This window comes from Schistocerca gregaria, chromosome 1 (assembly GCF_023897955.1).
Source record: "Schistocerca gregaria isolate iqSchGreg1 chromosome 1, iqSchGreg1.2, whole genome shotgun sequence".
Classification (NCBI taxonomy): domain Eukaryota; kingdom Metazoa; phylum Arthropoda; class Insecta; order Orthoptera; family Acrididae; genus Schistocerca; species Schistocerca gregaria.
The window spans coordinates 204178203-204193056 of NC_064920.1; the positions used below are offsets into that span (position 1 = coordinate 204178203).

The 14854-nt window shown below is 41.2% G+C and overlaps 1 protein-coding gene across 1 annotated transcript in view; it reads left to right on the forward strand.

Moving 5' to 3' along the window:
* LOC126336877 (protein KIAA0100) overlaps positions 1 to 14854 on the forward strand; it is a 316670-nt gene that overhangs the window by 284753 nt on the left and 17063 nt on the right. The window contains exons 34-36 of the mRNA XM_050000988.1: positions 1692 to 1839; positions 5620 to 5713; positions 5820 to 6010. Coding sequence (XP_049856945.1) covers positions 1692 to 1839; positions 5620 to 5713; positions 5820 to 6010 — 433 coding nt within the window. The remainder of the gene's footprint in view (positions 1 to 1691; positions 1840 to 5619; positions 5714 to 5819; positions 6011 to 14854) is intronic.

Consider the following 14854-nt stretch of genomic DNA (forward strand, 5'->3'; position numbering starts at 1 on the left):
ATTATGCCTCAATATTTAAACTACATGATTTATCGAGCAGCATTCTACTGATGGTGTATTCAGACATTACTGGATTGTTTTTTTTATTCATCTGCACTAACAAAACATTTTTTCTAGATTTAGAGCAAGCTGCAATTCACCACACCAAATAAAAATTCTGTCCAAGGCATCTTGTAGCATCCTAGAGTCACTTAACGATGACACCTTCGTGTAAACTGACGTATTCAGAAGAATAATCTGTATGATGTCCTGAAACTGTATTATTTCTAGGGATTGTATTTGATTATTCGATGTTGAATAATAATAATAATAATAATTATTATTATTATTATTATTATTATTATTACACCACAGCATCATCAGCAAATAGTCACAAATTGCTGCTAATCCTGCCCATTGGATCATTTAAAGTGCAAATACAGTGTTTGCTTGTGGATCTGTCATGTAGTAAAGTATTGGCTGTCCAGCAAAGGAGTCCCCAATTTCAAAATTAAATCTCTTGAAGACTAAAATCAATAGATGAGTGTAACAAACAGTATATGTATTGTGAAATTGGTAATAATTTATATAGAAGTTTCAAAATAGTTCAAAAATCTGCTAACAGGTGGTGCTGTATTGCAGTATGCAATGCCTGTAAATAATGAGCCACAGCTCAGAATGATGAGTTCCACCTTTGAAACAAGAAATGAGATTAGCATACTGAAGGCAGCAGTCCGAAGCTACTGTTCGGGCTGTGGAATGCAGCAGAGGGATTATTTCCTGTTTTTCTGTGAGAAACAATCACTAGTGAATGTTGCATGGCAATTTGGAGTAGTTTGTCACTACACAGCTAGTGTTGGAGGATCGACCAGCCACTGAGTGTTCATACAAGATTGGACCAGACACATTGCACCAAACAAGTGTTCCAGTTTCTTTGCATTGGATTATTGCAAACTCGCTAGAGGAGGGATGGACTTGCCCTCCACATTCACCCAGTCTGACTCCTTGTGACTACTTTTTGAGGGGCATGGTGAAAGATAATGTTTACTGGATCCATCATACCATGCTGGATGAGCTTGAAACTGCAATCTGTATGGCATTTGACTCCATTTACATTGAGACACTGCAGAGTGTGATGGAAAATTTTAATGTCCATTTACACCACATACTGTGAGTGGTGGGCATTTCAGAAAGGTGGTGATGTGATTACAAAGACTGCTTGCAGAGAATGAGTTTAATTATGCATGCAGATATTGTATGAGCTGCCCAGAGTAGCTTTTAGAACTACTTTGAAACTTATGTGGAACTTCTGTATAAAATTCGTACAGCTTTCACAGTAAATGCGCCTTGTGTTGTACTCATCTATCAATCTTAGTTTTCAAGATATTTAATTTTGAAATTGGAGGCTCCTTTGCTGGACACCCTGTATGAAGATGGCTGTGAGAGAGTATTAAAGAATATGCTTTGAATTGTAGAAAAGGAAATAATGTGAGGTGTTTATTGAAACTTCATAATTCAGATTATAATTATTTAGTGCATGGCATTTTATCCAAGTACATCAACGAATAGAACATGGAGCTTGTTAGTATGATTCCAGTAAGCATCAGGGAATGTGAAATTTAATTAGTTGTATGTTTCTCCACATTCATTCATAACATTCTGTTTCTATCAGAATATATTTATTTACTAATCAGTATGTGATCACTTTTTAGGTACACAAAAAATTCCAAGAGTGATAATTCTGGTGAGCACCTGTTGGAACTTGGCTATATTCGGATGACTAATCTGCTACCAAATCAAGTGTACAAGGAAGTATTGTCACCCACTGAAATACAGAGCAATATGCCAGTGGATAGAAAGGTAAGCTATGTGAAAATAAAATGCCAGGAATGACTCCTCATCTATATGATGTACCACACACTGTCATTATACATTACCTAAAATTCACAAACCATCAATCCTGGACATCTCATTGCAGCTGGTTATTGTGCTCGCACTGAAAAAATTTTGGCCTTCATTGACCAATATCTACAACTAATTGTCCAGTACCTAGCCTTTCACACCAAGGGTGCCAACCACTTCATTCATTGACTTTACACCATCCACACTTCTTAATCTCCTGGATCCCTACTTGTGACTGTTGACACTAACATTCACCACACCCATAGTCTTGCTGCTATTGAACACTACCTTTCCCAACATTCTTCAGACTGCAAACCCACTACCTCATACACCTTATAAATGCAATCCTAACACAAAAGTACTCACTCTTTGAAGGGAATGTATACCAACAAATCAGCAGCACAGCCATGGGCAACCACATGGCACACTCCTATGCCAAACTGTAGATGGACCATCTAGAGAAAACTTTCCTAGTCTCACAAAATCCCAAACTCTTGGTTTGGTTCAGAATCATTGATGACATCTTCACGATCTGGACTCAGGGCCAAGACACCCTGTACTTTTTCCTTCACTACCTGATCACCTTCTTTCCCAACCACTTCACCTGGTCCTCCTCAACACAGCATATCAACTTCCTGGCTGTTGACTTTCTCCTCTCTGATGGCTTCACCCACACCTTACTTTAAACCCACTAACCACCAACAGTATGTGCATTCCTACAGCTGCCATCACTTATAAATCAAAAAATACTTCCCATACAGACTGGCCACCTAGGGATGGCATATCTGCAGTCATGAAATTCCATTGCCCAGTTTGCTGAAGATCTCAGAGACCTTCGCAGAGAGGCACTATCCCCATATCTAGTTAGCAATCAGATTCCCTGCCCCATCCTCCGACCACCCCTAAAAACCAGCCACAAAGAATTACCCCATTTGTCGCCCATTACCATCCTGGACTGGAACAACTGAACCACACCCTTCACCAGGGTTTTGATTACCTACTGCTATGCCGTGAAATGAGGTACATCCTACTCAAGATGCTTCCCACCCCTCCTAAAGTGGTCTTCCATCCCCCCCCCCCCCCCCCCCACCACCACCACCACCACCAAACCTCCACAACATCAAAGTCCATCCTTGTGCCAGTGCCACAAGTATCACATTGCTGTGGCAGACCCAGCTGAGAGACCTGCCCAATCCAACCACCTAGCACTTCATAATCTAGTCTTCTCACAGGCACGTCCTACCCCATCAGAGGCCTGGCTATATGTGGGTGTGGCCATATCATATACCAGCTCTGCTGTAATCATTGCACAGCCTTTTATATTGGTATGACTACTCACCAGCTATCCACCAGGATAGACAGCCACCACTAAACTGTGGCTAAGAACAAAGTGGACTATCATGTGGCACAACATACAGCTGAGCATAACATAATTGATTTCAGTGGCTGCTTCACAACTCGGATCAACTGGATCCTCCCTTCCATTAACAGCTTTTCTGAACTGTGCAGATGGGAGTTATCCTTACAACACATTCTTGCTCCTGAAATCATCCCAGTAACTTGCTGTCCCCATACCCCTCCACCCAACAGTTTTCACCCTTTTTGTCATAAGACTTCCTCTCAGTTCATGTCCCCTCACCCTCATTGTGCAACACACTCTGCCAATGCACCCACCAGTGTTTTCCCCTTCTTTGCTCCTCTCCATTACCACTACCCCAACACCTCACCTCTCCCCTCCCTCACAGCCTCCTGACACAGCACCTGGCGGCCCTGTCTCTCCCACCGCCTAGCCCTGCACGTCCTGCCAGGCAGCACTGACTCCTCTCCCCGTCACCTTTACCTTCCTCCTTTCCTGTCCCATTCCAGATTGCAGTTTCTGCTTGACTCTATGTAGATGCAATCTGGCTGGAGTGGCTGGAGATAGTGGTCATGTGTGCATGAGATGAGATTGCTTGTTTGAGTATATATCTGTGTGTGTGTTTGTGTTTGTGTTTGTGTGTGTGTGTGTGTGTGTGTGTGTGTGTGTGTGTGTGAGTGTGTATTGTTGACAAGGACTTAATGGCCAAAAGCTTTAATTGTGAGAGTCTTTGTTGTGCCTATCTGTGACTCAGCATCTCCGCTATATGGTGAGTACCAGCTTTCCTTCTCATAATATTGTTCCATTCCATCCTGGATTTTCCATTCTTTAATAGTAGTTTCAAATAAATTAAAATTAATCAATATCTTCGAACAGCAGTATTCTCAGCAGTCTTCTTGGATAACAAAAAACTGGAAGTTGAAATGTCCTTTTGGCAAGCACTCAGAACATAAGATTAACACACATTCTGTTAAACTGATCATGTCTATTCATTACTCTTGCACCCCCACTGCTGTTCCTTCTTCATTATGCGCCTTTATTGACTCCTCTTGATGTACGAGGTTTGTCCAGAAAATACGTATAAAAGTTATGGTCTCCTTCAAAGTACTCGCCCTGAGAACGATACACTTCTCCCAACGCTGTTTCCACTGTTGATAACATTGCCGAAAGTCTTCTGTTGTGATGTTGTTCAGTTGCTGTGTTGTTTCCGACTTGATGGCTTCCACATTTCCCAAGTGCCGCTCCCGTAGCACCATTTTGCATTTCGGGAACATGAAGAAGTCACACGAGGCTAAATCGGGTGAATAAGGCAGGTGGTCTGTCACGGTGATTGAGCTTCAGGCCAAAAACTCGCGCACAACGAGTGACGTGTGAACGGGCGCATTGTCACGATGAATGATCCACCTGCCCCCTTTTGCGAACTCCGGTCGTACTCGGGTCACATGAGGTCTGAGACATGCCAGAACTTCAATGTAAAATTTTCTGTTCACTCTCTGGCCAGGACGGACATATTCCTTGTGAACAATGCCTCTAGAATCAAAGATAACAATCAACATTGTCTTCACATTGGACCTTGATATTCGCGACTTTTTTGTTCTCGGTTCTCCTGCTAGTTTCCATTCCTTGCTTTGAGATTTGAGCTTCACATCGAATTTGTAAAACAAGGACTCGTCTCCAGTGATGACTCGGTTGAGAAAGTCCCCTCGTTCCTCTGCTTCCAACCAATCCTCACAGCACTCAATCCTCTTCGTTTTCTGTTTTCAAGAGCTTCGGTATGATTTTTGCACACAATTTCTTCATTTCAAGTTTTTGTGTCAGGATTTCGTGAACGATTATTTTGGGGATTGACAGCTCGTCAGCAATCATTTTGACTGTCAATCTACGGTCTTTAAGAGCACAAGCCCGAATTCATTCAACATTTGCATCAGAACTCAATGAGGTCGGGCGTCCTGGGCGAGGGTCATCGTTCACTTCTCGGCCATCCTGGAACCATTTTAACCACTTGTTCACGGTTGGTTCCTTCAGAAAATTGTCTCCGAAAACCTATTTCAAACACTCAAAAATCTCACGGCCATTCTTGCCTAGCTTTGCAAGAAACTTGATGTTGATGCGCTGTTCCTCAACCATAGAAAACTCCATGCCGATGGCAGGTGAGAAAGGGTAACTGTCAACAAGCTGCTGCACACTTCCACCTTCACGCAGAGTCCTCTGACTCGAACTGAGCGTTGATGGGATTGATTACAGCAGTAGTCCCACCTGGCAGGGGACTTTTATACTCCTCAATCACTTTCTTTCTTCCTTCATCATAGATATTTGTATGTGCACTCATTCTGTGGCATTCTAGAAAAACTGTTGTACAGTGATATAATGTCTCTTTCCAGAGAGCCATCAGAGTTTTTTGCCGCGAGAAAGCACCTGTTGGAGGTATATCAGTTAAAGAACACTTTGAGATTAACGTTGTTCCAATAACAATAGGTAAGTCAAACATATTTTTATGTCAGTATCATCATGTTTACTGAAATTTATTTTATAACCTAATTAGAAAGTTTATAAAATGCATTCAACAATATTGTTTTACTAGGTTTGACAAAAAAGTTTTTCAACACTATGCTGAAATTCTGCTTTCCGGAAAGAGACCCTGACACAATTGAGAGGGATGGCACTGATGAAATGGAAGCAGAAAACAAAGGAAAGAAGATAAAAGGAAAGAAAAGCAAGGAAGCAAGTTTTTATGTTCCCATTGAACAGAAAGATGATGTTGAAAAGATGAAGGTTATGGCTTAACTTTACTAATTATACACTCTTCTTTAAGTTGTTCAGCACACCTCCTGTATAGCATTGGAGTATTATGATATTTTGTAATACACCAGTCATATATGAGAGAGAGAGAGAGAGAGAGAGAGAGAGAGAGAGAGAGAGAGAGAGAGAGAGAAGTGAAATTCACAGACTCGGGCTTCACACTGAGCGTGATTCCTCACATGCCAGTGTCTGTCACAAAATTTTGTCTGGCGAGTACATCTGGCAAAAAAAGGATGTTAAAGGGTGGCAATCTGGAAACACTGTAATCACATGTATGGTAACTACCTCTGTCAGAACATATTAGTTGTGCTGTACATTTGGTGCAGTGGATAGAGTTTTGGGTTAGCATTCAGGAGGTCGATGGTTCGATCCTGGGTAGAGGCATATGTTTTTTATTTGGTAATTGTAGTCCAAGTGGTACAGTATATGGTATCTTTTTTGTCAACAGTGATTGTGGTGGGTCCTCTTGAAAACATTTGTACTTACATACTTCAATTGTTGAAATGGAAGATTGATCAAATTTGAAAGAAGCCCCTCCCACGTTGTGGGTATGAATTTATTTGCACCACTTCATCTACTACCTGCAAAACCTGTTTCTTTGTACCCTTCTCCATTAGTACCAACTATTATTCTTGCTTCATTCAGGTCCATTACATTTTGTTAGGGCCTTATGTTACCAGTAGGACCAGCAACTTGCTTTTTATTATTATTTTCTATGGATGGGATCGTGGAAACATCCCATTTGTTACCATGAAGGGAAACGGTGTAATTCGAAACTGAACATTTCACAATTAGTGGTGTCGGAATGAATCATGCAGAAAAATATCAGTCAGAGAATAATGGACATTAGGTGGAACAGTGCGCAGGACTGGCAGCGCATGTCTACTGTATGCGCTGTCCACCAAACAGGGACTGCTTTCACGCATCACTTGCGTCCTGCAGATTGCCATCAGCGGATTGCAATCTCTGAATGGTTCCAACTACAGGACACCAACAATGACTTCATGAACACCATAATGTGTTCAGATGAAGCAGCATTCACTCATGAGGGTGTCTTCAGTATGCACAATGCTCACCATTGGTGTGAGATAAGCCGCACTTCATCCACAACCATGGATAAAAAGTTCGGTTTGACATCAACGTCTGGGCCAGAATATTGGGTGACAGGTGTTTAGGCCCCTACATGTTGCCTGACTGTTGACTGCGTGAAGATACTGTGCATTCCTCTCAAACTATGTGGTCGATGCGCTGAAAGATTTTCCACTACATGTTTGACAGAGGATATGGTTCCATCATGATGGTGCACCTCCACATTCTGGAATTTTGTTTGGCTACCAGGTTCAACTGACCTAAATCCCCTGGATTTCTTCCTGTGGGGACACCTGAAGGAGCACGTGTACTCTACTCAGCCGATGAATGTGGAAGAATAGGGTAGCATGTGTTCAGGCTGCTCTTGTTACTGTGGATGCAACTTTGCTACAAAGGGTCCCGAGCCGTACAAGTCGGCAAGTTGTGTGCAATGTTTGGACGTGCAGGGAGGTTGCTTTGAGCATCTGTTGTTCTGAGGACTACGTATTCTTTTGTGAAGGTCATACAGTCATTAATATAGACATTATTGTTGTCACTAGTTGCTAATGTGCAACATCTGAGCACTCCTATTAAATTTAGTATAAATCACAAGTAGATGTTGTGTTATTGTACTGTGCTATCATCTTTAACATCTTGAAATTTATATTCTTTTTGTAGTTATTTTGTCTGATGACAAGTCACTTGTTTCAACTGTCTATTTCTTATTTGTCTAACCATTTAGATGATATGTTTAGCATTACAAAATGTTGCAAATTTAGGATACATGTGGCCTAAGAAATGTTGTTCATTATAGTATGAAATAAGAGAAAGAAATTAGGAAATGAAAAATGTGCGCCCCAGCCCATGACCGAACACTCCACCTCCTGCATACTAACCCAAAACTCTATCCACCGTCCCAACTATGCAGCACAACTAATATGTGCTGACAGAGGTAGTTACCATATATGTGATTAGAGGGTTTCCAGATTGCCACTGTTTAACGTCCTTTTTCTGCTAGATGTACTTACTGGACAAAATTGTGTGAGAAACTTTTTTATCACTGGCATGTGAGCAGCCACACTGCAAAGCTCGAGTGCCCGAATTTCGTTTCACCACACACGCACACACATACGCACGACTGCAGTCTCAGGCAACTGTGGTTTCTGTATCCTAAGACTGCAGTTGTATGTGTGAATTGCATTTGTGTGTGTGTGTGTGTGTGTGTGTGTGTGTGTGTGTGTGTGTGTGTGTGTGGTGGGTGGGTGGGAGCGCGCGCGCATGCATGCATGTTTGTCTATTGTTGATGAGGGCCTTAATGGTCGAAAGCTTTAATTGTGAGAGTGCTTTTGTTGTGCATATCTGCAACTCAGCATCTCCGCTATATGATGAGTAGCAACTTTCCTTCTCATATATTGTTACATTTCATCCTAGATTTTCCATCATATTCAATTACAAAGATATGTAAACAGGCAGAATACGATGGTGGCAATACCTATATAAAACAACAAGTTCTGGCGCAGTTGTTAAATTGGTCACTGCTGCTACAAAGACAGGTTATTAAGACTTAATTGAGTTTCAACATAGTATTATAGTCAGCTCACAAGCAATGCGACAAAGCATCTCCGAAGTAGCGATAAAGTGGGGATTTCCCCATATGACCTTTTCATGAGTGTATTGTGAGTATCAGGAATCTGGTAAAACATCAAATCTGCAACATCACTGCAGCCGGAATAAAATGAACAGGACCAATTACACCAGTTAGAGTTACATTTTCAGCAAGTACACCAAGTCCTTTCATCCATACATGTATTTTTTCATCATTACTAACTTTACGATTTGTACAGAAACCAGATGGCAGTTATAAGAGTCGAGGGACATGAAAGGGAAGCAGAGGTTGAGAAGGGAGTGAGACAGGGTTGTAACCTCTCCCTGATGTTCTTCAATCTGTATATTGAGCAAGCAGCAAAGGAAACAAAAGAAAAATTCGGAGTAGTTATTAAAATTCATGGAGAAGAAATAAAAACTTTGAGGTTCGCCGATGATATTGTAATTCTGTCAGAGACAGCAAAGGACTTGGAAGAGCAGTTGAACAGAATGGACAGTGTCTTGAAAGGAGGATATAAGATGAACATCAACAAAAGCAAAATAAGGATAATGGAATGTAGTCAAATTAAATCGGGTGATGCTGAGGCAATTAGATTAGGAAACGAAACACTTAAAGTAGTAAAGGAGTTTTGCTATTTGGGCAGCAAAATAACTGATGATGGTCGAAGTAGAGAGGATATAAAATGTAGACTGGCAATGGCAAGTAAATCGTTTCTGAAGAAGAGAAATTTGTTAACATCGAGTATAGATTTAAGTGTCAGTAAGTCGTTTCAGAAAGTATTTGTATGGAGTGTAGCCATGTATGTAACTGAAAAGTGGACAATAAAAAGTTTGGACAAGAGGAGAACAGAAGCTTTCGAAATGTGGTGCTACAGAAGAATGCTGAAGATTAGATGGGTAGATCACGTAACTAATGGGGAGGTATTGAATAAAATTGGGGAGAAGAGGAGTTTGTGGCACAACTTGACAAAAAGAAGGGACCGGTTGGTAGGACATGTTTTGAGGCATCAAGGGATCACAAATTTAGCATTGGAGGGCAGCGTGGAGGGTAAAATTCATAGAGGGAGACCAAGAGATGAATACACTAAGCAGATTCAGAAGGATGTAGGTTGCGGTAAGTACTGGGAGATGAAGCAGCTTGCACAGGATAGAGTAGCATGGAGAGCTACATCAAACCAGTCTCAGGACTGAAGACCACAACAACAACTAACTTTACGACAAGAGCAAATATACAATGTAAAAGGCATATTCGTATATACATAACTAGGTCTAGACTGGGACTTAGCATCTATTCCACAATGCCACGTTTTATAAGCGATGACATCTCGGTCGGCGAATGATTCGAGTCCGGGTAGAGACGCATTCTCACATCGGACAATAGCTAGAGTAAGTTGAATCATTCAAGATGACACAAGTGCAACCCTTCTACAAATTACAGCAGATATCAATGCTGAGTCATCAGCCAGTATCAACGTGCGAACCATTCAACAAAACAACATCGATGTGAGATTTCAGAGCCGAAGGCGCACTCATGTATCCTCGATCACTGCATGACACAAAGGTTTATGCCTCGTCTGGGCCTGTCAACACCAACATTGGACTGTTGATGACTGTGAACATGTTGGCTGGTCAGACAATATATTGGCTCCTTACTTTAAACTACGCAAGATGAGACTTTAACATTATGTAGGCAAGGCCAATATAAGTTGAATACTTCGTAGGAGGCCAAATAAATGCTTGATTTTATTTTAGATGAGCACCAGGCTCTCTACAAGTTAATAATTTCATGAAATGAAGTCCAGGCCAGAGTTCACTGATCTGCCTTAACTGATATCGCTGAAAATATCTGAGTTCTTGTAAATACGAATTACTGAGATCCTCAAACTCAAAGTAAATAATGATTTAAAATGATTTTGTAGCCACTGCTATAAATCAAATCTGCAAAATAACTTAATATGTGAATCTTGTAATGGAGGCCAATTGTTGCCTGTCAGCAATATAATGGCTTTTGGGTGTCGTAGCAGCCGAAAAATACTAATTAATATTTCTCTGCAAATGAAACATTGAGATGAGGTGCTTGTATTACATTGAAATAATAACACGAGCTATTTTTTTTACACATATATGTTAAGCAATACTTTACACACACACCTTAACACTGTCTAGGAGAGAAAATAATACTAACATCTGATAGCGTTAAGCACTGCCCACAATTTCTAATGAACAAAAGAAAAAGTGAAGAAGGTATGTTGTGTTCATCATATATATAATTGCACAAAGATACCAATATTTGATTTCAATATATTTTTCACTACAATATCAATTATCAGCGATGAAGTCCTTTACGCATCAGAGTATTTACATTACAGGTTTTCATAAATATTACTAATATAGTTCTTCACAAATGCCTTTTAAGTCTTGTCTGTTGTATGTTATTCACTATTTTTATATTCATTGTACATGCACTGTTCATAAAAATCTCCTAAGGGACAGTACAACAAGTCTCATTTCAAATTGTATCGAGCAGATGGACGTGCATGGGTATGGAGACAACATCCTGGACCCTGCCTGTCAGCAAGGGACTGTTCAAGTTGATGGAGGTTCTGGTATGGTGTGGAGTGTGTGCAGTTGGAGTGATATGGGACCCCTGATATGTCTAGATTCAACTCTGACAGGTGACACCTACGTAAGCATCCTGTCCAATCACCTGCATCCATTCATGTCCATTGTGCATTCTGACAAACTTGGACAATTCCAGCAGGACAATGTGACGGCCCTCACGTCCATAATTACTACAGAGTGGATCCAGGAACATTCTTCTGAGTTTAAACACTTCCACTGCCCACAAAACTCCCAGATATAAACATTATTGAGCATATTTGGGATGCCTTGCAATGTGCTTTTCAGAAGAGATCTTCACCCCTCGTACTCATACGGAGCCCTGCAGGATTCATGGTGTCTGTTTCCTCCAGCACTACTTCAGAACATTAGTCGAGTCCATGCCACATCATGTCTATGCACTAAAGAGCCAAAGAAACTAGTATACCAGTCTAATATCATGTAGAGATCTTGCAAGCACACAGAAGTGTTGCAGCATGACATGGCATGGACTCAACTAATGTCTGAAGTAGTGCTGTAGGAAACTGACACCATGTATCCTGCAGGGCTGTCCATAAATCCATAATAGTATGAGGGTTGGAGATCTCTTCTGAACAGTATGTTGCAAGGCATCCCAGATATGCTCAATAATGTTCATGTCTGGGGAGATCGGTGGCCATTGGAAGTGTTTAAACTGAGAAGAGTGTTCCTGGAGCCACTCTGTATCAATTCTGGTCATATTGGGTGTCATATTGTCCTGCTGGAATTGCCCAAGTCCATCAGATTGCACAGTGGACATGAATGGATGCAGGTCATCAGGTAGGATGCTTACATATGTATCATCTGTCAGTCATATCTAAACGTATCGGGGATCTCGGATCACTCCAACTGCACATGTTATACACCATTAGAGAGCCTCTGCCAGCTCGAACAGTCCCCTGCTGACATGCAGAGTACATGGATTCGTGAGGTTGTCTCCATACCAGTAACATCCATCCGCTTGATGCAATTTGAAATGAGACTCATTTGACCAAGCAACATGTCTCCAGTCACGAACAGTCCAAAGTTGGTGTTGACAGGTCTGGGCGAGGTGTAAAGCTGTGTGTCATGCAGCCATCATGGCTTGCTGTGTAGGGTGCCACGAGAGTGCCTTCAGATCCAAAAGCCCATATCAATGACGTAGTTGAATGGTTCGGATGGTGACAGTTGTTGATGACCAAGCATTGAAATCTACAGCAGTTTGTGGAAGGGTTGCTTTTTTGTCACATTGAACGATTCTCTTCAGTCGTCATTGGTCCCATTCTTGCAGCAACGATGTCAGAGATTTGATGTTTTACCAGATTCCTGATATTCACGGTGCACTCATGAAATGGTTGCACAGGAAAATCCCCACCTCATTGCTACCTCAGAAATGCTGTGTCCCATCGCTCACGAGCAGACTATCACACCACGTTCAAACTCACTTAAATCTTGATAACTTGCCATTGTAGCAGCAGTAACTGATCTAACAACTGCGCCAGATTTGTTGTCTTACATATATAGGCATTACCGACCACAGTGCCATAAGAAACTTCCTGGCAGATTAAAACTGTGCACAGGACCGAGACTCGAACTCAGGACCTTTGCCTTTCGTGAGCAAGTGCTTCCTTTCTTTCAGGAGTGCTGGTTCTGCGCTTGGGGTAGCTCAGTTGGTAGAGCAGTTGCCCGTGAAAGGCAAAGGTCCCGAGTTCGAGTCTCAGTCCTGCACACAGTTTTAATCTGCCAGGAAGTTTCATATTAGCGCACACTCCGCTGCAGAGTGAAAATCTCATTCTGGCACAGTGCCATACTCTGCCTGTTTACATACCTCTGTATTTGAATACACATACCTGTATCAGTTTCTTTGGCACTTCAGTGTATATAGTAGATATTTTATAGTAATGAATATGTGGTACGTATCATTATAAGCTTTTAAAGTATGCACGATGATGATCAGTTCAAATTCATATTGTGAGATATTTTTCATATTATGCTTTTTCTACATATAAGGAAAAGACTCAATTAGTGAATGACATTCTTACATATACCATTCAGGTGGTATAAATAAAATTTTCATTCACTAATTGTGTCTTTAACTTATATGTAGAAGAAACATAATTTGAATAAGTAACAAATGCAAGAAGAAAGTAGTTATCTATTTTATGGCCTTTGTCATTTTCTTATAAAGCTTTTTGCTTTTTTTACAACACTGTGCTGTAAAATTTCCCAGTGATTTTGTTGTAGCCATTATAAATGTACTAGCATTTAAGTCCTAAAGTGACCTTTGTGCAAATTCCATTCCTGGCTCACTTTCAACTTCCTGATGTCCAAAAATTGTTCTCATTTTCTTTCATCAGTGACCTCTTCCACACCTCAATGTGATTGACAGATTCCATAGACTAACAAGGAGAGATTGCAGGAACATGATGTCAACTACAACACGGTACATACGTATTGTATCTGCAGTCATGATACAACAGCATAAGACAGGAAAATAGACTATTCTTTTTAGTTCGTGGTGTTTAAGAATGACTGAGTGAACAGTGATAGAGGAAAACATTGGTGCAATGTGTAAAATGCTCCCTGTTTCATAGTAAAGTGTAAATATGTAGTTGAATGTCAACTCTCTGAATGTGATGGTCAGCCCACCACTCTCCCAGCCTTATGTCATTTTACGAGACTGGAGCCACTGCTTCTCAGTCAAATATCTCCTCAGTTTGCCTCATATGCGCTGAGTGCACCTCACTTGCCAGCAGCGCTCAAGTGCTACAACAGCGCGTAACTTCAGTGATCTGACGGGAATTGGAGTTACCATGGCAGAAAGTCCATTGGTCACAAAAGACAACATTTCATCATTATGTACTTTTTGCACAATAACTGTTTGACACTGGAAGTAGCATGACCGAGATACAGCACAAAAGCTACACGCTGCACTGATGCCTTCTGGCACTGACTCGCTCAATGAGCCGGCCACGGTGTCCGAGCAGTTCTAGGCGCTTCAGTCCGGAACTATGCAGCTGCTACGGTTGCAGGTTCGAATCCTGCCTCAAGCATGGGTGTGTGTGATGTCCTTAGCTTTATGTAGTTCTAAGTCTAGGGGACTGATAACCTCAGATGTTTAGTCCCATAGTGCTCACAGCCATTTGAACCATGTTTTTCGCTCAATGAACTCTGTGTAAACAAGTCAGAGCAAGGTTAAGGTGGACATTTTCACTGTTTATTCACTGACTATAGCAAGCAAATATTTCCTGAAAAAAAGGAATCATATTAACATTGAATATAGATTGTAGTTTCCACAAAGAATCATCTGCTGTGCAGTGGAATGTGCTGTTTTGAAACTTTGAGGCAAATTAAAACTGCATGTTGGATAATGATTCCAACCTAAAACCTTGCCTTCAGACAAGTAAGAGAGATATACTGAAGAAGACATGAGGGCAGATCATGAGTCATGCCTAGACAGTTAAGTCAATAAAAGCATTTCCCACAAAAGATGACGTTCCATGTTCAAGTGGCAGTCCCGCTCTCATT